Source organism: Mobula hypostoma, chromosome 14 (assembly GCF_963921235.1).
Source record: "Mobula hypostoma chromosome 14, sMobHyp1.1, whole genome shotgun sequence".
Classification (NCBI taxonomy): Eukaryota; Metazoa; Chordata; class Chondrichthyes; order Myliobatiformes; family Myliobatidae; genus Mobula; species Mobula hypostoma.
Window position 1 is genome coordinate 56,807,844 of NC_086110.1, and position 23,497 is coordinate 56,831,340.

The 23,497-nt window shown below is 43.3% G+C and overlaps 1 protein-coding gene across 6 annotated transcripts in view; it reads left to right on the plus strand.

The window, feature by feature from the left end:
- The window catches only part of LOC134356311 (uncharacterized phosphotransferase YvkC-like), a 233,257-nt gene that overhangs the window by 89,164 nt on the left and 120,596 nt on the right, over positions 1 to 23,497 (plus strand). For all 6 annotated transcript variants that reach the window (XM_063067179.1, XM_063067180.1, XM_063067181.1 and 3 more), the window contains 3 exons: positions 919 to 1,114; positions 10,054 to 10,189; positions 15,691 to 15,767. In XM_063067179.1, the coding sequence (XP_062923249.1) occupies positions 919 to 1,114; positions 10,054 to 10,189; positions 15,691 to 15,767 (409 nt within the window). The remainder of the gene's footprint in view (positions 1 to 918; positions 1,115 to 10,053; positions 10,190 to 15,690; positions 15,768 to 23,497) is intronic.

Genomic DNA, 23,497 nt, shown 5'->3' on the forward strand with positions numbered 1-23,497 from the left:
GGCAGGAATGACTTCCAATGACGCTCAGTGTTGCACCTCAGTGGAATGAGTCTCTGCCTGAATGTACTCCTGTGCCCACCCAGTACATTATGTAGTGGATGGGAGACATTGACCAAGATGGCATGCAACTTAGACAGCATCCTCTTTTCAGACACCACCGTGAGAGAGTCCAGTTCCATCCCCACAACATCACTGGCCTTACGAATAAGTTTGTTGATTCTGTTGGTGTCTGCCACCCTCAGCCTGCTGTCCCAGCACACAACAGCAAACATGATAGCACTGGCCACCACAGACTCATAGAACATCCTCAGCATCGTCCAGCAGACGATGGACCTCAGTCTCCTCAGGAAATAGAGACGGCTCTGACCCTTCCTGTAGACAGCCTCAGTGTTCTTTGACCAGTTCTGTTTATTGTCAATTCGTATCCCCAGTTATTTGTAATCCTCCACCATGTCCACACTGACCCCTGGATGGAAACGGGTCACCGGTACCTTAGCTCTCCTCAGGTCTACCACCAGCTCCTTAGTCTTTTTCACATTAAGCTGCAGATAATTCTGCTCACACCATGTGACAAAGTTTCCTACCGTAGCCCTGTACTCAGCCTCATCTCCCTTGCTGATGCATCCAACTATGGCAGAGTCATCTGAAAACTTCTGAAGATGACAAGACTCTGTGCAGTAGTTGAAGTCCGAGGTGTAAATGGTGAAGAGAAAGGTGACCAATCTACGCAAGGTGATACCAATTGAGATGAAAAGCAGGTGACCAGTCTTCAGAAAATTTGTGCCTTCGAGATTATGAATTATTCTGCATAATGATTTTTTTTTATTTTAAAAAATCTGACACTAATTAAACGTCTGAGCAAAGAGTTATAATCAGCTTTGTTTTCTGGAACGTGAACTGCCCTTCACTGTTCTCCAGGTGTGTTGAGTTGTTCGAAAACACCAAACTGGCTCCAGAGATTGAAAAAGCCATTCACGATCAATTGGCTGAGCTGAGGCTGTTGGGAACTGAGCAGCAATTGGCCGTCAGGTCCAGTGCGCTTGGGGAGGACACTGAGGATTCATCTGCTGCAGGGCAGCTCAGCACCGAACTGGGATTGAAAAGCTTTGAACAGGTGGGAAAGATACTGAGTGGGTCTATCGCAGTATGATGGGGGAAATAAAGAGTCAGTGAAAAATTTTGTAATCTATTAAATTTATCTCCATTTAAAAGATCAGAATTTCCTAATAATTTGAATTAAATAATTTATTCAAAGTCTCAATATGGCAATTGAAATCTGTAATCAGCAGCTTTGTGTTCATTCTTGGACTATGTGTAGGTAAAATTTATTCTTGACTTGAATATAGCTTTGAATAGATTCACTCTAATGGAGTCTCACCTGTGTTTCAGGTGTTCATCTAAGTACATAGTTGTGTGACTGCTTGACTCCACCACACCTACAGGCTGTGTGTTCCAGATTTTAAGCACCCACTGGGTGAAAAAATGCCCTTAATCATATTGTCAACAGTTATTGGCTTGCCTGTGAAGGAGAAAGAGTTTATTTCTTATTTATCACCATCTTTTATCACCGTCTGTGGAAAGCGGCCAGTGAGTGAGTGGGCCAGTGAAGGAGTGGAGCTTTGAGGCTTTGACTCAAGAGGCTTCGACGAGAAGAGGCGGAGGACAAGCTCGCTCGCAGTTAGTCTTTACAATGCCTCCTGAGATGGTGATGTGCCTCTCATGTGAGATGTGGCAGTCTTGGGGGAACGCCCCTCTCCCGCAGAGTCACATCTGCCGGAAGTGCATACGGCTGGGCGATCTGGAAGACCATGAAAGGAATCTGGAGCAGCAGCTGAGTGACCTTGGACTCATAAGGGAGAATGAGGCAGTCATAGATGAGAGCTACAGGGAGGTAGTCACACCTAGGCTGTCGGAAGCAGGTCGTTGGGTGGCAGTCAGAGGGGGGAAAGTGAAGGTGAGCAGACAGGTAGTGCAGAACACCCCTGTAGCCATTCCCCTGAATAATAAATTTACCGTCCTGGATACTGTTTGCGGGTATGACCGACCAGGTGTGAGCCACGGTGGCAGGGCCTCCAGCACTGAGTCTGACTCGGTGGTGCAGAAGGGTGGGACGGAGAAGAGAAGAGCTGTCGGCATTGGATACTCTATAGTCAGGGGAGCAGACAGGAGATTTTTTGGACGTGAGAAGGACGCCCGCATGGTTTGTTGCCTCCTGGGTGCGAGGGTCCGGGATGTCTCTGACTGGGTGCACGACATCCTGGTACGAGAGGGAAAGCAACCAGAAGTCATGATACATGTTGGGACCAACGACATGGGCAGGAAGAGGGATGAGGTCCTGAAGTGTGAGTTTCGAGAACTAGGCAGAAGGCTGAAGAACAGGACCTCAAGGGTGACGTTCTCAGGATTGCTGCCAGTGCTACGTGACAGTGATGGTAAGAATTGGAGGAGATGGCAGTTGAATGCGTGGTTGAGGAGTTGGTGCAGGGAGCAGGGTTTTAGATTTTTGGATCATTGGGATCTCTTCTGGGGAAGGTGGGACCTGTACAGATTGGATGGGTTGCACCTGAGCCAGAGGGGGAGCAATATCCTTGCAGGTAGGTTTGCTAGCATGGTTCAGGAGGGTTTAAACTAATTTGCAAGGGGGATGGGACCCAGAGCGATTGAGCAGTGAGGAAGTGCATGGAGTAAAGCCGGATCTAACATACAGAGAGGCTTTGAGGAAAGAGAAGCAGAATAAACGGTGTAAAGACAGTAAGGTAGAAGGGCTGAAATGTGTGTACCACAATGCAAGAAGCATCAGGAACAAAGGTGATGAACTGAGAGCTTGGATACTTACATGGAATTATGATGTAGTGGCCATTACAGAGACTTGGTTGGCACCAGGGCAGGAATGGATTCTCAATATTCCTGGATTTCAGTGCTTTAAAAGGGATAGAGAGGGCAGTAAAAGGGGAGGAGGGGTGGCATTACTGGTCAGGGATACTATTACAGCTACAGAAAGGGTGGGTAATGTAGCAGGATCCTCTTTTGAGTCAGTATGGGTGGAAGTCAGGAAAAGGAATGGAGCAGTTACTCTATTGGGGGTATTCTATAGGCCCCCTGGTAGCAGCAGAGATACAGAGGAGCAGATTGGGAGGCAGATTTTGGAAAGGTGCAAAAATAACAGGGTTGTGATCATGGGTGACTTTAACTTCCCGAATATTGATTGGCACCTGATTAGTTCTAAGGGTCTAGATGGGGCAGAGTTTGTCAAGTGTGTCCAGGATGTATTCCTATCACAGTATGTGGACAGGCCAACTAGGGGGAATGCCATACTAGATCTAGTACTAGGTAACGAACTGGGTCAGTCCACAGATCCCTCAGTGGGTGAGCATCTGGGGGACAGTGACCACCGCTCCCTGGCCTTTAGCATTATCATGGAAAAAGATAGAATCAAAGAGGACAGGAAAATTTTTAATTGGGGAAGGGCAAACTATGAGGCTATAAGGCTAGAACTTGCGGGTGTGAATTGGGATGATGCTTTTGCAGGTGGAAGAAGGCAGCATACATAAGGTTTAGGAAGCAGGGATCAGATGGGTCTGTTGCAAGAAAGGAGCTTAAGAAGGGGCTGAGAAGAGCAAGAAGGGGGCATGAGATGGCCTTGGCGAGTAGGGTAAAGGAAAACCCCAAGGCATTCTTCAATTATGTGAAGAAAAAAAGGATGACAGGAGTGAAGGTAGGACCGATTAGAGATAAAGCTGGGAAGATGTGCCTGGAGGCTGTGGAAGTGAGCAAGGTCCTCAATGAATACTTCTCTTTGGTATTCACCAATGAGAGGGAATTTGATGATGGTGACGACAATATGAGTGAGGTAGATGTTCTGGAGCATGTTGATATTAAGGGAGAGGAGGTGTTGGAGTTGCTAAAATACATTAGAACGAACAAGTCCCTGGGGCCTCATGGAATATTCCCCAGGCTGTTCCACGAGGTAAGGGAAGAGATTGCTGAGCCTCTGGCTAGGATCTTTATGTCTTCGTTGTCCACAGGAATGGTACCGGAGGATTGGAGGGAGGGGAATGTTGTCCCCTTGTTGAAAAAAGGTAGTAGGGATAGTCCGGGTAATTATAGACCAGTGAGCCTTACGTCTGTGGTGGGAAAGCTGTTGGAAAAGAATCTTAGAGATAGGGTCTCTGGGCATTTAGAGAATTATAGTCTGATCAGGGACAGTCAGCATGGCTTTGTGAAGGGCAGATCATATCTAACAAGCCTGATAGAGTTCTTTGAGGAGATGACCAGGCATATAGATGAGGGTAGTGCAGTGGATGTGATCTATATGGATTTTAGTAAGGCATTTGACAAGGTTCCACACGGTAGGCTTATTCAGAAAGTCAGAAGGCATGGGATCCAGGGAAGTTTGGCCAGGTGGATTCAGAATTGGCTTGCCTGCAGAAGGCAGAGGGTCGTGGTGGAGGGAGTACATTCAGACTGGAGGATTGTGACTAGTGGTGTCCCACAAGGATCTGTTCTGTGATATCTACTTTTCGTGATTTTTATTAACGACCTGTATGTTGGGGTAGAAGGGTGGGTTGGCAATTTTGCAGATGACACAAAGGTTGGTGGTGTTGTAGATAGTGTAAAGGATTGTCAAAGATTAAAGAGAGACATTGATAGGATGCAGAAGTGGGCTGAGAAGTGGCAGATGGAGTTCAACCCGGAGAAGTGTGAGGTGGTACACTTTGAAAGGACAAACTCCAAGGCAGAGTACAAAGTAAATGGCAGGATACTTGGTAGTGTGGAGGAGCAGAGGGATCTGGGGGTACATGTCCACAGATCCCTGAAAGTTGCCTCACAGGTGGATAGGGTTGTTAAATAGCTTATGGGGTGTTAGCTTTCATAAGTTGAGCAATGGCGTTTAAGAGTTGCGATGTAATGATGCAGCTCTATAGAACTCAAGTTAGGCCACACTTGGAGTACTGTGTCCAGTTCTGGTCGCCTCACGATAGGAAGGATGTGGAAGCATTGGAAAGGGTCCAGAGGAGATTTACCAGGATGCTGCCTGGTTTAGAGAGTATGCATTATGATCAGAGATTAAGGGAGCTAGGGCTTTACTCTGTGGAGAGAAGGAGGATGAGAGGAGACATTATAGAGGTGTACAAGATAATAAGAGGAATAGATAGAGTGGATAGCCAGTGCCTCTTCCCCATGGCACCACTGCTCAATACAAGAGGACATGGCTTTAAGGTAAGGGGTGGGAAGTTCAAGGGGGATATTAGAGGAAGGTTTTTCACTCAGAGAGTGGTTGGTGCATGGAATGCACTGCCTGAGTCAGTGGTGGAGGCAGATACACTAGTGAAGTTTAAGAGACTACTAGACAGGTATATGGAGGAATTTAAGGTGGGGGGTTATAAGGGAGGCAGGGTTTGAGGGTCAGCACAACATTGTGGGGTGAAGGGGCTGTCCTGTGCTGTACTATTCTATGTTCTATCTCTGTTCCTCATAATTCTGTATACTTAATCAAGAAGGCGGCTGTCCCCAATCCAACAAACCTTTTTGAGTTCGTTTTTTTATATGTTCATTAGTGTAATTTGTTCACGCATCGTATTTTTAAAGGTCTTAATTATAATTGATTATTAATTATACTTGGCAATCCACTCCACTGTAACTGTTTGACAAACAAAAGCTAATCAGATAACATTGCTGATACACTGCAGAGGTGGTTCCACTTTGAGTAGAATCTTATTGAGAGGTAGTCTTCTAACATTACATTGAGAAAAATAATTGATGCCTTATAAATTCAGAACAAGTAAATAGTAGTAAATTGACAATTCTAATTGTGCTTCACATTAGTGTAGTGGTCAGCGTGATGCACAGAGTTCGGAGTTGAATTCCGGCATCCTCTGGAACAAGCTTGTGCACACCCTTCCTGTGAGCATGGGGGTCTCCTCCAGGTGCCCTGGTTTCCTCCCACATTCCAAACATAACTGGATTGTAAATCAATTGGCCATTGTAAATTGTCCTGTAATTAGACTAGGATCAAATGTGTGGGTTGCTGGGCAGAGTGGATTGTTGGGCTGGAAGAGCCCGTTCAATGCAATATCTCAAAATAAGTAAATATAATTATTCTAATCCAATATGATTAGTAGGAATATTACTGATAAGGGACTAAAGAAAAGAAATTGCTGCAAGTTCTCAGTAGGTCAGGTAGCATTTGTGAGGATCTGCAAGGGCCAACTTTGTCTATGTCAGCCCTGATGCCTATCTACATTAGTCACATTTGCCTGCATTAGGGCCTATATCTTTCAAGGTCTTTCCTATCTAAGTACCTGTCCAAGTGCCTTTTAAACAACATATAAGTATTTGCCTCTACCCTCTCCTCTGATGGCTCGTTTAGATAACCGCTACCCTCTGAATACCCTCAGTTCTACTTTAAAATTTTTCTCCCTCACCTTAAAACTTTGCCTTTTAGTTGCAGACTCTATTTCCCAACATAAAATGATTCTTCCTGTTTATCCCCCTCATATGTTTAGAAACCACTAAGGTCATCCCTCATTTTCCTATGTTTTATTATAATAAACCCAGTCTACCCAATGCCCTTTTATAAATCAAGCCCTTTATTCCAGGCAACATCTCTGTAAAGCTCTTCTGCACTCTCTCTATTTCTACCACATCCTGTCCTTAGCATGGTGACCCAATTAACATATAATGCTCTAAAAAATGGTCTGAATGCTTTGGTTCAGAGTTCTTTCATTGAAGGGAGGAAAACTTCTCTAAGGTGGGATTTGCTGGTGGAGAACTGGTCGTGAATACAACAGTAAGTGAAATATTGCAGATACTGGAAATGTGAAATAAAATTAAAATTGCTGGGATTTCTCAGAAGTTCAGGCAGTCATTATCTGTGATGAGAAGCAAATAGTTGATATTTCAGATCAAATGTTCTTTCATACTTCTGATTGTGTTCAGCTTGAATCCTGGTCTTAACGTAGTGCAGGTGTGTACCTAAGCCTCTGTCTGTTATCCAGGCTTTGTGCATATCTTGGTGTCTTTGTCAGTAAACTTGAATGTACAGTAAATACCTGTTTGATCTAGTTAATTCAAATCCATCTTCTTTGTAGTATTATCAACTAAAAAATAGTTTTAAATCTTTCAAAGGTACATTTAATGTCAGGGAAATGTATACATCCTGAAATTCTTTTTACTTTGCAACAGTCCACGTAAACAGAGGAGTGCCCCAAAGAATGAATGACAGTTAAATGTTAGAACCCCAAGGCCGCCCCAGCTCCCCCCGTCCCACACGTAAGCAGCAGCAAAGCAAAGATCACCCCTCCCCCACCAGCAAAAAGGCATCGGCGCCCCCCACCGAGCACTCGAGCGTGCAGCTAGCCATCAGTAAAGACACAGACTTGCAGTATCCCAAAGGCTACTCTTTCACCCAGTAATTTGACGTACTACAGGCTCTCACTCTCCCTAACAAGGGAAAAATAGGTGTCTCTGTTTCACAGTTAGAGGGGAGCCATAACAAACAACTTCTGATTTACAATGTTAAAAGTCCATTGTGCCGCTTTTTCCGAGCTCTGGGCACATAGCCAGAGATCTTCCATCTCCCATGACTCACCAATTTGTGCAGAGACGCTGACCTCGAGAACACCCGCCTCCAGAGCCATGAAATCCCGAAACTCCAAAGGTGAGCTAATCTTCTAGGCTGCGTCCATTGAGTATTCTGCAGACACCTTGCTAATGTTAGTTCTCTGGTTTAGGTAAAACTGATTTCCAAGTCATTACAATGCTCTACATCTGACATCCAACCCTACAATGAAAACACTTGCCCATGTGTACCTTGGGTTGTAGCCAGGTTATTCAGCTGGCTGAATATAGAGCCATGCAATAAAATGCTTACTTGCCAGTTCTCAATTCTTGTCATCAGGTGCCAATTTTTTAATCAGTTAATATCCAGCTGAAAGTGAATGGCTGGTTCTCGGTTTTCTAGATCAGGAAATGACATTTTCATATCTGGTAGAGATTTTTAATTCAACACACATAACTTAAACATCAATGGACAGGCAAACTTCTATACCAATTATCATCGTAGGTTCCTTGGCCTCTTTTCTCAAAGGTTAATGCACACAATACACAACAAGAGAATGCTAATACCTCCAGGGAATCCGGAACTAAATCACTCTGGTTTTAACTTGGGTATCTGCTACTTCTTTTATTTCCTGCAAAATAGGTATTGTTTCATATTCCAGATGAATGTGTCCTGATCAGGAGTCCTAATGGGTCTCAGCCCGGAAAGTTGACTCTTTATTCCTTTCCATAGATGCTGCCTGATCTGCATTATGGGTTTTTACTGTTGTCTCATATTGGTAGACCTAATATCACCCGGAAAGGTAAACATGACCGGTAGAATAGTGGGTAGCACAATGCTTTACAGTACAGGAGATTGGGGTTCAAATCCCACTGCTGCTTGTAAGGAATTTGTGCGTTCTCCCTGTGACTGCGTGGGTTTCTCTGGGTGCTCTGGCTTCCTCCCACATTCCAAAGATGTGGAGGTTGATAGGCTAACTGGTCATTGTATATTGTCCTGTGATTAGGTTAGGTTGAATCAGGGGTTGCTGGGCACTGCTGCTTGAAGGGTTGGAGGGGTCTATTCCCTGCTATATCTCAATAAAAAATAAAATAAATTTATCTGATAATTTATTTGCTGTTTCACATGGGAGCCTGCTTGATGTTTGAAAGGCAGACTTATGAGAGAATTTATACAAAACAAAGTTGGAAGCCATTTATTTTCTAAATATTTATTGTAATCTATTTCTTCCAGTTGCTAAGATGATCCAGTCATTGGAAAGCTTATATCTGAAAGCTGTGGATTAAAATCCTACCAAACACTCAAAAACATAAACCAAACTGACTGTCTGGTACAGGTTTGCTGTGCTGCCTTCACAGCTCCCTCATACAACAGGGATTTTAAATGGATCTCTGTCAGGTCATGTAGCATTGTTTGAGAAAAGATTGACAAAATGACGCAGTGGTGCAGGTAGAGGAGCCACAGCCCCACAGCACCAGTGAATTGTGTTCAGTTCCGACCTTGGGTGCTGCTGTTGTGAAGTTTGCACGTTTTCCTTATGACCACTTGAGTTCCACTACAGTTCCGTACAAAAGTCTTGGGCACATATCTATAGCGAGGGTGCTAGGACTTTGCATAGTACTGTGGTAATTTATGTGCTACACTGTACTGCTGCCATTCAAAAAATAAATTCGTAACATATATATGCCGCTAAGCAAGATTCTCCTATGGGTCTCTATTGTGGACTGAGAGTGGGAAGGGGGAAGGGACAGGGGTATTATGGTTGGAAAGAGGGGAGGGGGTGAAAAGCATTAGAGAGACATTCTATAATGTTTAATAAACCAGTTGTTTGGAATCAAATGGCCTTGCCTGGTGTCTCAGGGCTGGGTATGTCTGCACCCGTGCCTCTGGCACTCCTCTGCCACCCGTCCCACATCCCTCCTGTGGTGCTCCGCCCTCACCACCCTATATTCCTGCCAGATTTATAAACTCTCTCTCTACTTCACGTTGACAAATGTAGTACTGTGCAAAAGTATTTAGCACACTAGCTATACGTACGTGCCCAAGACTTTTGCACTATACTCCAGATGCATTGGTTTCCTTCCACTTCCCAAAGTTGTTCAGGAGGGACCGTAGTTGGGGACTATAAATTGCCCCCAGGGTGTAGGTGAGTGGTGGTGGTAGAATATGTGTGTGTGTGTGTGTGTGGGGGGGGGGGCGGGGGTGAATGTTTGTTAACGAGAACGTAGGGACAGTAGATTGGGATTAATAATAAGGGTTTGGGTAATGGGTGACTGGCATGTGTTTGGCCATCCGCAGGGCCTGTTTCTATGCTGTACCTCTCTTTTGGCTTAGTATTGATAAAGAATACAGAATCATTTCATCTTCCCTGAATTTCCTTAATTTAATAAGAAATCATTCTAGCTGTCTATCTTGCATCTCAGAAGTACGGCAAACATGGCTTGCATTGTTTGCAGTTTTATTGTTGACATGACAATTCTTCATTGCCCCAGGTGTGTGATGGTGTGCAGAAATGCTGGGGTTCACTCTACTCTTTCCGGGCTGTGCAATATCGCAGACAGAGGGGGCAACCAGTGCAATCAAGCATGGGTGTGATTGTCCAGCAGATGATAACAGCCGAGACTGCAGGTGAGGATTGCTGTTTCGAATTTGAAGCATCAGTCAAGCAAAGTTAGTGATCATTGGGTTTGTACCTAGATGGAATGAAATGGTCTTGGGCTCGAAGTCAGAGCACTAAATTATTGGTCTGAAAGTTGGAGCCTAAAATTCCACAGTGATAAGCTGCAATATATAAATTAGTATTCAATAAATCTGTAACAAAAAGTTAATTTCAGTATGTGGTTCATTTACATATATCTTCTGACCATAACAATTCTGCAGTATATATAACTACTCATCTTCCAGTAGGGGTTGTTGTCATTCAGGTGATAACTGTGTAGTATCTGATGGCTTTGCCAGCAATGTTGACCTCCTGCCAATACAGTAAATATAAAAAAACTGCTATAAATGTAAGAAAGAGAAACAAAGTCTATTTATTAACTTTTATGACCTCATTGTATCACAAGCCACAGCTTTAGCGATAACTTCAAAGTAAGGCTATTGTTGCAGTATTGGGAAACACCAGCTAATTTATGCATTACAGAACTTGATAAAGTGTAATTAAATATATGAACAGGATTTCTTTTACAACATGTAAGCTACTATTGGTTCAGAGATAGGATTTGGAGCGGCACAGAAGCGTAGTGATTAGCACAGTACTTTACAGTACAGGCCATTTGGGTTCAATTCCCGCACTGTATGTAAGGAGTTTATATGTTCTCCCTGTGACCAGATGGGTTTCCTCTGGGTGCTCTGGCTTCCTCCCACAGTCCAAAGGCCTACCGGTTGGTAGATTAATTGGTCATTGTGAATTGTCCCATGATTAGGTTAGTGTTAAATCGGTGGAGGACTGGGTAACGTAGCTGGGAGGACCAAAAGGACCTATTCTGTGCTGTATCTCAATAAATAATAAAAATAATTAAGGCAGGACATTGGCAAAACTTCAATTTGATTCTGTAAATCATGATGTACTGTATATAGTTTAGCTTACAAAATTGGAACATTTAGTATCAAATCTAATGGAAGGCACTCATGTCAATGCCATTCCAGCACTGTTAACCTTGGATGTCTCTCGGAATTAATCTCCTGGACACATCTATTGGCAATCCAAAAGAATAATCATTGGCTTAACCACCGTTAGCTGCTGAATTGATGATTTTCCTTCCTTTATGAGTCAAATTACAATTATTTGCTGATGATTGCATAATTTTCTGTTCCATACACAAACCCCCAGCAAATGAAGCAGCCTACACCCGTATTCAGCAAGCCCAGATAAACTGCAGAAAACACAGAGCAATAAATGACAGATACCTTTCACAATACATTGCGTTTATAACCAGCAACAACAACTTCAAGGTTCAATTGCATACCTATTGCCACATGCATTGCTATCAACATTTTCGATAATTGATAAGAAATACAGCTGTATCAACCACATAAATATTATGTCCGCAAGGACAGAACAGAGGCAAAATAACTCACATCCTGACATTGTCAAGCCTTTCCACCATCAACAAAATACAAGCCTGGAGAGGGAGGGAATCCTCTGAAGTTTCATAAGCACAAAAAGATTCTGCAAATACTGGAAATCCAGATCAAGAAACACAAAATGCTGGAGGAACTCAGCAGGTCAGGCAGTATCTATGGAGAGGAATAAAGAGTCGACATCTCAGGCCAAGACCCTCATCATGACTATCAGGACAGCATGGATGAGGAGAGCTCAAATAGAACTCAAGAGCAAAAAAGTCAGCTTGATTGACCACTTCCTCTAAACAATCATTTCCCCGAATAGCAGTATACTGCCAGGGCAGCTCAAAGGTGCACTGCACCTAGGCAACTCCACAAAAGCTCCTAAATCCATGACCTTATCAAAAGAAGGTAAAGTGCAGCAACTGTAGTGGAACCCTCCCAACTGCAGGGCCAACTCCATTTAGATTTTTCATCATTACTGGGTTTGATTCAGAGTTGTAATTTTATTTTGCAGTCAGTGAGCATATTTCAAAAGAAATAACATTTCTTGAAGCATATTATAATCATAGAACGTGTAGATTTACTCAGTATAAATTGCAAAGGAAAAGATTATTCAAGCCAGGCAATCCTGATCATTTCTGCACACACCTTAACTCATTGAGACTCTCTCTACAATTCCTTTTTCCATAAGCTTATCAAGCCTTTGCTATTATCAATGAACCTTTGTCCTCATCCATTTCACATGGATGCCTGTTCCTGTCTGGGTTTGGAAATTTCTCTTGCAGCTCCTTTGTGACATTCATGTGTTGATTGACCAAACTCATGGATCAACACATTGCAGTGTTGACAAAAATGATTCCAGGTTTGAATGGCTTGTCTTATTAATAGCATTTGATGACTCTGGGCCTGTACTCTTTGCCACAGACAGCTGTGTAGACCAAGTCTTTATGTACTTTTAAGGCAGATAGAAAACCCTGCTACATGCCTCTGGTGAAGAGTAAACCTGCAACCTCGAGGACAGTGAGAAAATGGTCAGAAGAGGTTTATGAGGTGCTCCAGCGTTGTTTTGAGGTGACAGACTGGCAGGCACTCTGTGAGCCACATGGAGAGGATATTGATGGGCTCACGGAGTGCATCACTGATTACATCATTTTCTGTGTGGACTGCAATGTTCCGACAAGAACTGTCCTTTGTTATTCAAATAACAAGCCATGGGTGACAAAGGACATTAAGGACATCCTGAAAGCTTAAAAAATGGCGTTTAAAGATGGAAGTATGGAGGAGCTGAGGGCAATACAGAGTGACCTGAAACCAGGATCAGGGAGGCTAAAGACAGGTACAGGAGGAAGCTTGAGTGGAAACTCCAGCAGAACAACATGAGAGAGGTCTGGAGGGGGATGAGGACCATCACTGGGTTCCGGCAAACTAGCAACAGAGGTGCTGAAGGCAGTGTGGACAGGGCCAATGAACTTAACCTGTTCTTTAACAGATTTGACATTGTGGCCTCTGCCCATCCCCCATGAGCCATCTGTTGTCGGCCCCCAACCAACACATATTCCACTCTCCCCTCATACCCCTCCTCACAGTCCCCCACCCTGCTCTCATGACTATACCCCTTCCCCACACAAAACCACCATGGTGGGCTTCACAGCTGAACAGGTGAGAAGACAGCTGAAACATCTCAACCCAAGCAAGGCTGCAAGACCGGATGGTGTCAGTACCAGGGTACTCAAAGCCTGTGTTCCTCAGCTATGTAGAGTACTTTGCCATGTATTCAACCTGAGCCTGAGGCTCCGGAGGGTTCCTGTACTGTGGAAAACGTCCTGCCTTGTCCCTGTGCCGAAGACGCCGCGCCCCAGCGGCTTCAATGACTACAGACCGGTGGCATTGACCTCCCACATTCATGAAGACCCTGGAGAGACTTGTTCTGGAGCTGCTCCGGCCTATGGTCAGGCCACACTTAGATCCCCTCCAGTCTGCCTACCAGCCCCGACTAGGAGTTGAGGATGCCATCATCTACCTGCTGAACCGTGTCTACACCCAACTGGACAAGCCAGCGAGCACTGTGAGGGTCATGTTTTTTAACTTCTCCAGTGCGTTTAACACCATACACCCTGCTCTGCTGGGGGAGAAGCTGACAGCGATGCAGGTGAATGCTTCCCTGGTATCATGGATTCTTGATTACCTGACTGGCAGACCACAGTACGTGTGCTTGCAACACTGTGTGTCCGACAGAGTGATCAGCAGCACTGGGGCTCCACAGGGGACTGTCTTGTCTCCCTTTCTCTTCACCATTTACACCTCGGACTTCAACTACTGCACAGAGTCTTTTCATCTTCAGAAGTTTTCAGATGACTCTGCCATAGTTGGATGCATCAGCAAGGGAGATGAGGCTGAGTACAGGGCTACGGTAGGAAACTTTGTCACATGGTGTGAGCAGAATTATCTGCAGCTTAATGTGAAAAAGACTAAGGAGCTGGTGGTAGACCTGAGGAGAGCTAAGGTAACGGTGACCCCTGTTTCCATCCAGGGGGTCAGTGTGGACATGGTGGAGGATTACAAATACCTAGGGATACAAATTGACAATAAACTGGACTGGTCAAAGAACACTGAGGCTGTCTACAAGAAGGGTCAGAGCCGTCTCTATTTCCTGAGGAGACTGAGGTCCTTTAACATCTGCCAGATGATGCTGAGGATGTTCTACGAGTCTGTGGTGGCCAGTGCTATCATGTTTGCTGTTGTGTGCTGGGGCAGCAGGCTGAGGGTGGCAGACACCAACAGAATCAACAAACTCATTCGTAAGGCCAGTGATGTTGTGGGGATGGAACTGGACTGTCTCACGGTGGTGTCTGAAAAGAGGATGCTGTCCAAGTTGCATGCCATCTTGGTCAATGTCTCCCATCCACTAAATAATGTACTGGGTGGGCACAGCAGTACATTCAGCCAGAGACTCATTCCACCGAGATGCAGCACAGAGCGTCATAGGAAGTCATTCCTGCCTGTGGCCATCAAACTTTACAACTCCTCCCTTGGAGGGTCAGACACCCTGAACCAATAGGCTGGTCCTGGACTTATTTCATAATTTACTGGCATAATTTACATATTACTATTTAACTATTTATGGTTTTATTACTATTTATTATTGATGGTGCAACTGTAACGAAAATCAATTTCCCCCAGGATCAATAAAGTATGACTACGACTATTGGTCAGGGCATGAAACTATATGGGAAGAAGGCAAGGGATTGCAGCTGAGAGGAAAATAGAATCAGTCATGACTGAATGACGGAGCAGACTGGATGGGTCACATGGCCTAATTCTGCTCCTGTATCTTATGATCTTATTTGGATAAATTGGCAACAATGGAGTTAAATGTACAGAGGTTAAAGGTTAATACAACTGTTGCATGTATTTACTGTCAGTTGACAAAAGAAAATTATTTCAGTCCATAACAAGCAAGGGTTCCATACTTTTGAAAGTCTTTACGGGAAGTCCCTACTATGTCTGTTTTATGAGAAAAATGAGCAAGTCTGTTCATGTCTTGGGTAGATCCTTGCTTTTCTGGTGTTATTGTCAATTTCGTCAGTCTGGACAAAAGGTCTCTGCCTGAAACTTTGACTATTTATTCATTTCCATTGATTCTACCAGAACTGTTGAGTTCCTGCAACATTTTGTATTTGTCGTTATTGTCAATCTTTCTGTTTGCTCCTTCTTCAGTGACTCCATGACCTTCTTCACATCATTCATGTATGTTGAGTCAAGGTTCAGTACAAGTGTAATGTAATTTCTCTACTTCCTGAGTATAAACAAAGAAATGTGGGAAGAAGCTACCAGGTCACGGACAATCTGAGCGAGAAACAGTTCAATGAACTTCAGAGGGGGAAAAAAAAATCACCATTTTGAAACTTGAGGGAATGGGAAAGAGAGTGATTACTTTCCATAAATTACATTCCATGAAATACAGATTTAAAATTAGTGAGTAAAGCAACAATGAAGAGCAGAACAGAAATGAATGAGAATCATTCTTGCATCTAATGTTGTATCTATTAACAATGTTACAGGTGTGTTGTTTACGTGTGATCCTGTCACAGGACATCCGGGCAGAATGATTATCAATGCAAACTATGGTCTAGGAGAGGTGAGAGTCTGCAACTTTGTTCCTAAAATTGCATCTTACCTACATTTTGTGGTTGATCATGTACTCCGCTGACAGTGAAGTGTTTTCCACAAAACAGTTTTGGCATAAATATATTTAGTTGTACTTCTGCACAGTAATACTGAGCAAGTATGCACTAACCTATTTATATTCTCTGCACGCACCCAAGCAAAATGAAAATGTTTTTGTGAGATTACTCGTACGTTAATCTTAAATTGTGATAGCAGAACATATCCTCTATTGGTTAGAATTAGCTTGCAGTTTAGGGTTTAAATATTATGTGTGGTAACTTGCCCTAAGATATTAATGGGCCAGCAGCGGATCCAGATCATCTGGGCGATGAGTGAACAAGACAAAGGTTAGGGCATCTAAACGGTTACAGCTGCTGGAATCCAGAGAAACAAACAATCTGCTGAAGGAACTCAGTGGGTTCAGGCACCTCTTACTGAAACTTAGTGTCAATACCAAGGTAACTACATAACTTGATTCAGTTCAAGGTAGTGCACAGGGCGCATATGTCAAAAGATAAACTAGCGCATATTTTTTCTAATATAAATCCTACTTGTGATAGATGCAACACTGAGGTGGCCACTTTAACTCATATGTTTTGGTCCTGAATAAAGTTAAATAATTTTTGCAGAGATGTTTTTAGAACATTATAAAAAGGCATAGGTTCGGACCTACAACCTAATTCACTTTCGGCAATCTTTGGGATTATTCCAACGGAAGCAGGAAATGTTCCTGCTTCCACTCAACCCATGATAGCTTTCTCAACTTTATTGGCTAGGAGAGCTATTCTATTGTACTGGAAGGATCCCAATCCACATACTGTTTTTTTTTTGGGCTCTCCTACATTATGTTTTGTTTAAGTTGGAGGAAATAAGGGGTCAGGTGTTTGATACATCTTTTAAATTTGAGCAAACTTGGTGACCTTTTATTCAATATTTTCATATGATCTAATCCTTTTCACTTTTCCCATTAATTTTTTTTCTCTGTGAAGTTTTAGATTTGATCAGAAGGATTTCCCCTTTTTTTTAACTGTATCCTCAAAATATTTTTTGTTTTAGGTAAGTGGGTTTTTTCTCAATAACAGGAAATCTTGAGTCTTTTTTTTATGAGCTGTTAAGAGGAGAAGTGGGTCTTTTCTCTCTGTATATTAGCTTAATACTATATATGATTTTGACAGTGTATATTCCTTTCTTTGTACTATTATTGAAATATGTATTTGAGATAACCTCTCCTCTGGTTTGTATTTATCCTTATTCTTTTAAATCAATTAAAAAAGATTGAAAGAGCAAAACATGTCTACTATTACCAATATATACTTAAATCTCCTTTCAGCAGGCATATGTACAAAGTCAATTTGCAGGTTTTCAAAAGGCATTTCCGGTTGGGGCAGGTGATCAAATCTAGCGGGAGTCTTTCCTCTATTGTTTTGCTGGCAAACTAAACAAGTACATGCTACCTTCTCGATAGTTACTGTTATCCCAGGGGCGTACTATTGTTGAGTGATGGCATGCTGCATCCCTCCTTTGCCCATCTGAACCTGGCCATGTGCCAGGCGAGCCGGGGGCAAAAGTTATCTATGCGGGCACAGTACTCAGCCATCTGGGTCATGCTATAGCCTGGTACTCTGGTAACGTGCAGATTTGCTCCAGGCATATTTCTCTTGCTGTGAGGCAAAATCTTGGGCTTCCTGCAACTGCTGGACGTAAATACACACAGGGAGCTCCTTCCCTCCCGATTCAGCCCGCGGTTCTGTAACACAGGTTGTCACTGAAGGGCCACCTGTTTTGATACCATGTCTGCAAACCGATTTCTCTTGGAGGCCTCATTCTCGGCTGAGGAGTGCACCTCGCACTTAATTATTACTAAATTCTCTGGCAACTAAATAGCTTTTAAAAGGTTCAGTACCAAGGAGGCACGTTTAATCGCTTTCCCCGAGGAGGTGATAAATCCTCTATTTTTCTACAATTGCCCAAAGTCATGTGCTATCCCAAACGCATAACGTGAACCGGAATAAACGTTGGCAGCTTTTCCTTTGGCCAAAATGCAAGCAAGTTCGGGTAACGGCGTGGAGTTCTGCCGCCTGCGCTGATGTTCCTATTGTCAAGGCATGAGCTTCTACTACCTCATGGGGAGTTACTATAGCATACCCTGCCAGCAACAGATCATCTCTTGGGCGGTGCAAAGAGCCATCTGTGAAAATTATTAAATCAGGGTTATCAATAGGTTCGCTTCTCAGATCTGGTGGGGGAGCAGTAGTGGCTCCCACTGCGATCAGAGTCATGGTCATCCCCATCCTGCTGTGCAGATGGTAACGGAACAAAAGTAGCTGGATTAATAGCTGGAGATCTTTTGTACGTACAGTTGGATCGAGTGAGAAGAATCACCTCATAACCTGTCCTTCTAGCCATGGTAAAATGCTGAGTAGCAGCTGAATTCAACAGTAGCATTACGGCATGGGGTACTATCATAGTACACGGGTGATCCAATACAATAGGAATAGATTTTTCTACCATTACATTCAGGCTTTTTCCCTTTCGGGTGTCTATTCCATGATGAGGGGCTCCGTTTTCAATGTAGCAGAACGCATTACTGCATCCCTCTCCCGGTATTCGGGAATCCACTGTCGACATGCCCTACCATGCCCAGGAAAGAAAGAATATCATTTTTTTTTGTTTTGTGGACTGGGAACCTCTGTATTGCCTTTATTCGATCCCTTCCCAAACTTCGCCAACCTTTACTGAGCTGGAATCCAAGGTACTGTACAGTCTCTTGGCAAAACTGCATTTTCTCCACAGGCACCCTGCACCCTCTTCTTGCCAAAAGTTCAAGGAGTGTTAAAGAATCTGTAAGACATTGTGGCCCTGTAGCAGAAACTATCCGGATGTTGTCTGCACACTGAATCAGTGTGGAATATTCAGACAGCTAGCATTCGGCCATATCATTTTTAACTGCTGCAACATAAACTGCAGGGCTTTTGGTATATCCCTGGGGCAGATGTGTCCACGTATGTTTCTCATCTTATAAGTAAAGGCAAATAAATACTGGCTATCCTCCTGAAAAGGTATGGTGAAAAATGCGGGGCACCGATCAACTACAGTAAAGGTACTAGCTCCCGCAGGTATAGAAGTAAACATAATGTTGGTGTCTGGCACCAGCAGAGCAATAGGGATGACAATCTTATTGATGGCTCTTAGGTCCTGCACAAAATGCCACTCATTTCTCTGGCCCGTTTTTGGGATAGGTAATATTGGGATGTTCCACAGGCTTTGTGCCTTCACCAGCACCCCTTGCTGCAATGAGTCAATTACTGGATTGATACCTTCGTCATGTTCGGTAGCCATACGGTACTGTTTAATACAGGGCAGTGGGACATTCTTTTTTTCTTAAAGTAACTTTATGCTCCGGAGCTGTTTGAGCTTTTCCCACGTGATTTATGTTGGGCCCATAGGTTCCCTGGTACCTGGGCTAAGGCTTTAGGGGGAAGTAGAGGGTCTTCTGCTGGTGATTGTTGCTTTTCAAAGGTTGTTTCCCAGCTCTCGGACTTTAACATAATTCTCCCCTCCTTTTCGTTAAAGAATTCAATTCGAGCTTCTTGTCCCAGTACCAGCAGAGAAATAGTATAAACATCCTTGGTTTCTTTCGCCTATCGTTTTACTATCGTCCCGATATCTTTAGGCTTTACTGGTGGTTTTATGGCCACTGTCAAATGAGGCATTGAGGTTGGAATCTTTTTCCCTGATCTTCCACTAAGTCCACCAGGAGCCCTAATCCCTCGGGACCAAAATACACATACGATGTTGCCTTCAGCTTTACAGTTTAAATAAGGGTGTACAGGCTTATTATAGTGTGGGTCAGTTTGTAAAATGTAATAGACCGTGCAATGGAGCTGCTTCTTTTCTCAGCTGCCATTAATCAAGTATTGCAGATTTTGTATGTAGAGGTTGGCTCGTCCTATCGATGTGTCATACAGTCTCTGAGCTTGTCAAGCATAGAGATTGCTATCCAGCTGCCAGTATAGCATGGGTCTTGAACTGTCCTTTTCTTGCCCATTCATTAATTTTAGCATTTGAAGGACCCTAATTTGAGGAAGTTCCATGTGCATACCTTCAGCTGCACAGTGCAGTGTTGCCCTTAAATTACAAAGGGTCTGTGGACCCAGCAGGGGAAACGGGGCTGTTTTAGATATGATGAAGGTGTCTGTTAAAAGCTTATCCTCCATTCTGTTTTTCTCTTTTCATGTCTCTTTCTTTTTGCCTTTTCAGGCATTTTTTTGAGTAATCTTTAGTACTGCTAACACTTCCCTCAGCTCCCTCAGCTTCAATTCCTCTTTCCTGAGACCCTTCTCTCGTTACAGTGATGTCTGCTCCCCTGGGGGTGTCAGATGCCTGAACTTCTGGCATGGGGGGTTGTAAGGAGTGGCTGCAGGAATAAATTGGTAGCTACCTTGGTACTCCCATGAGCACTCCCTGCCGTCCCCCTTTCAGCTGGGCTGCAGGACACCTGTCTCCCCCTTTTAGCTAGGAGGCTAATTTTCCTTCCCAACTTGGAAGGCACTTTTCTGTCTTGCTTCTCCTTTTCCACCTAGGGTTGTTTTTTGGATCCCGCTCTTCTAGCTTCCCCCTTTCAGCTAGGAGACTAGATTGAGGATCCCATCCTCGTCACCAAACTGTTGCGGATAAATCTCAGGAGCAGCAGACAGAATAGATCAGGCTGACTCAGAGAGTTGTTTCAGACTAAAGGATTTTATTTACATGATATCATGGACAGCCCAAGCACCTAAAAGCGGGATCTTGGAACTCTGCTTAACAATAGAGGGCACTGTTATTTATACCCCAAACCTACGTGACAAAAAGCACTCAAAGCTGTAAGGAGGAACCTAAACTACAACTCTACAGAATAGCGAAGCTGCACAATATATCCTTGAAAGGTTATACATTTTCTTAAGTGTTAGTTCTCAGGACAGTATATCAGGCTTTCCCAAGGAACTTAGAACAAGGAAGCACAGACATAGTTATTTTCCCATCCTGTCTACAAAGCACATTTCAGTCACGCAGTGTACATTAGTCACATACTAGAAGAAGGTCATTAACCCCTTAACGTTCATCACAATGTCTTACTATTTTTCTTCCACTAGTATGCTCCACTATTTGATCATGGCTGATTAATTTTCCCTCTCAACCACATTAACAAAGAAAAGAGTATTTGTAAATTTAATTAGTACTTAATGTTAGTGAGGCGATGGCCAATAATTAGACTTGAACTTAAATTCACGACAGAAAGTTAAGTCCATCTGATAACACACACAAAATGCTGGAAGAACTCAACAGGCCAGGCAGTATCTAGTCCATGGATGCTGCCTGGCCTGATGAGTTCCTCCAGAATTGTGTGTGTGTGTGTGTGTGTGTGTGTGTGTGTGTTAGTGTTATCTTAATTTCCCTGCTTGTGATGTCTGTCTTTTAACCATCTTTCCAATGCAGCAGGGGCTGGCCAGTGGTGTGCTGTACCAGTGATGACATGGTATTACTCAGGGTATAAATTATTAAAGATTGTCTTTAACTGGTAATTATGTTTAGACTGAAAGCCGTTGCATCTTTTGTGGATAGGTATTTGTAAATTCTATCAGCTTGGTGATTATTCTGATGACAGATAATGGGTGATGATTTTTCATTGAATCACAAGCCAGACACATCAAAGACCCCTACCATCCAGACCATGCCCTCTTCTAGCTGCTACCATTGGACAGGAGGTACAGAAGCCATAGGTCCCACACCAGCAAGTTCAAGAACAGTTATTACCCTACAACCATCAGGTTCCTGAACTAGCGTGCATAATTTCAATCACCATTTCCTTGAAATGATTCTATGCCTACAGATGCACTTTCAAGCACTCTATACAACTCATATTCTCAGAATTTTGTTTTATTTGCACATTCTGTCGTCCTTTGCGCATTGGTTATTTGCCAGTCTTTGTCTGTTTATAGTTTTTCAAATATCCTATAGTATTTCCTTTCATTCCTGTAAGTGCCTACAAGAAACTGAATCGCAAGCTAGTATACGATAACATACACACACTTAGATAATAAATTCAATTTGATAACTTAATTAAATAAATTCATTAGTCTGGACACTTATTTTTCTCATGAGCTGCATCAATCAAGCAAACCATCCTGACTCAACCATTTGCCAAATCGGAATAAGAATTTCTGTCCTCAAACTCTCTTTTTGTATCATTCATTACCCTTTACTAACACTTACATTTAAGTTTTATACACATCATTGAGAGCAGCTCTATGTCAGATGATTATGCATCTTATTCCAAGGTGGACACGTCATTCCAAAAATACGTGACCTTGGCATTGCCTAATGTCCAGTTTCCCAAATGAAAATACTATCGATAAAGAGCAAGGAAATTCATCTTTTCTTTAGGTTTACTATAAGTGGGTATTGTGGGCATCCAACATTAGTTAGCTTTTGTTTTTATCGCTCTTGTGAAAGTATCCTTGAGCAACCTTCTCGAATTGCTGCATTCCTTCCACTCTAATTCTACTGGTTCTCATGTTGGCTAATTAGGCCAGTGTAGGATCTGTAAACTCTGCCATGAGTGATGTAAGAAAGTGATTGATGTAGAGGGTGGATGTGCGGTTTTGTGAGGTGATCTTTTGTTTTTCTGTTTTCACTGTGTTGTTGCATTGCGCTGACAAAGACATTTAGAACTCCCACTGTGCCTGGTTGTTCCTCATCCATCTTGATCACATGAAGTAACTAACTGAGTTGCATTCTTTCAAGGAAGCTCTGAGAACATTTCCTCTTCGTTCTCTGCCTCTGTGGTAATCTCTTATCATGACAGAGTTCAAAGCAGAGTTCCACTTTCAGGAGTCTCATGGGGCATGGGCAGTTTTGGGAGCTGGTTGTGTGAGATTAAAACTTCAAGGCTGGGGATGTTGACCTGGGAAAGGAGGCTAATATTCATTTGCTTATCCTGCCAGTGGATCTGCATGGTTTTTTGGGAACAGCGTTTATGGTAAAGGTACTGTTGAGCAAGGAGTTGCAGGAATTAGACTAAGAGAAAATAAAGGAATGGCAATATAATTCCAAGGGGGGATGGTATATGATTGTGGAGGAGAGCCTTGAGGTCATGTTGGTTCCATGCATCTCATGCCTTTGTCTTAGTAGAATTTGTGGAACTGGGAGGTGCTGTCAAAGTAGCTTTGCTGATTAATTGGCATGCATTTAATAGATGGTGCAGTCTGTATCCGCATTGTACCAGTAGTAAAGGGAATGAAAGTTCAATCTGAGGGATAAGATGTGATTTGGATGGCTTGCTTTTACCAAGATGGTATCAAGTACTTGTGTGTTGTGCATGCTGCACTCACTCAGGTACCTGAGTTATTCCATCACTCTCCCAATCTGCCTTGTAGATAATGGGAAGGCATTGGGATGTTAGGAGACTTCAAAATGGCCATCCTCTCACCTGCTCTTGTAACTAAGTACTTATGTAGCTGATTCAGATGAGTTTCTGCACGATGGTGACTCTGAGATGCTGATGGTGGGGAACTTGCTGATGGCATTTCCATTGAATGCCAGGAGTAGGTGGATGCCGGCATGATGCTTCCCTTGGTCGTGGGTCTTAAGTGTTGTGGTCGTAGGATAAAGGATTGGAACTGACATGAGGAGGCAATTGTTTACTTAGAGACCATAGGACAT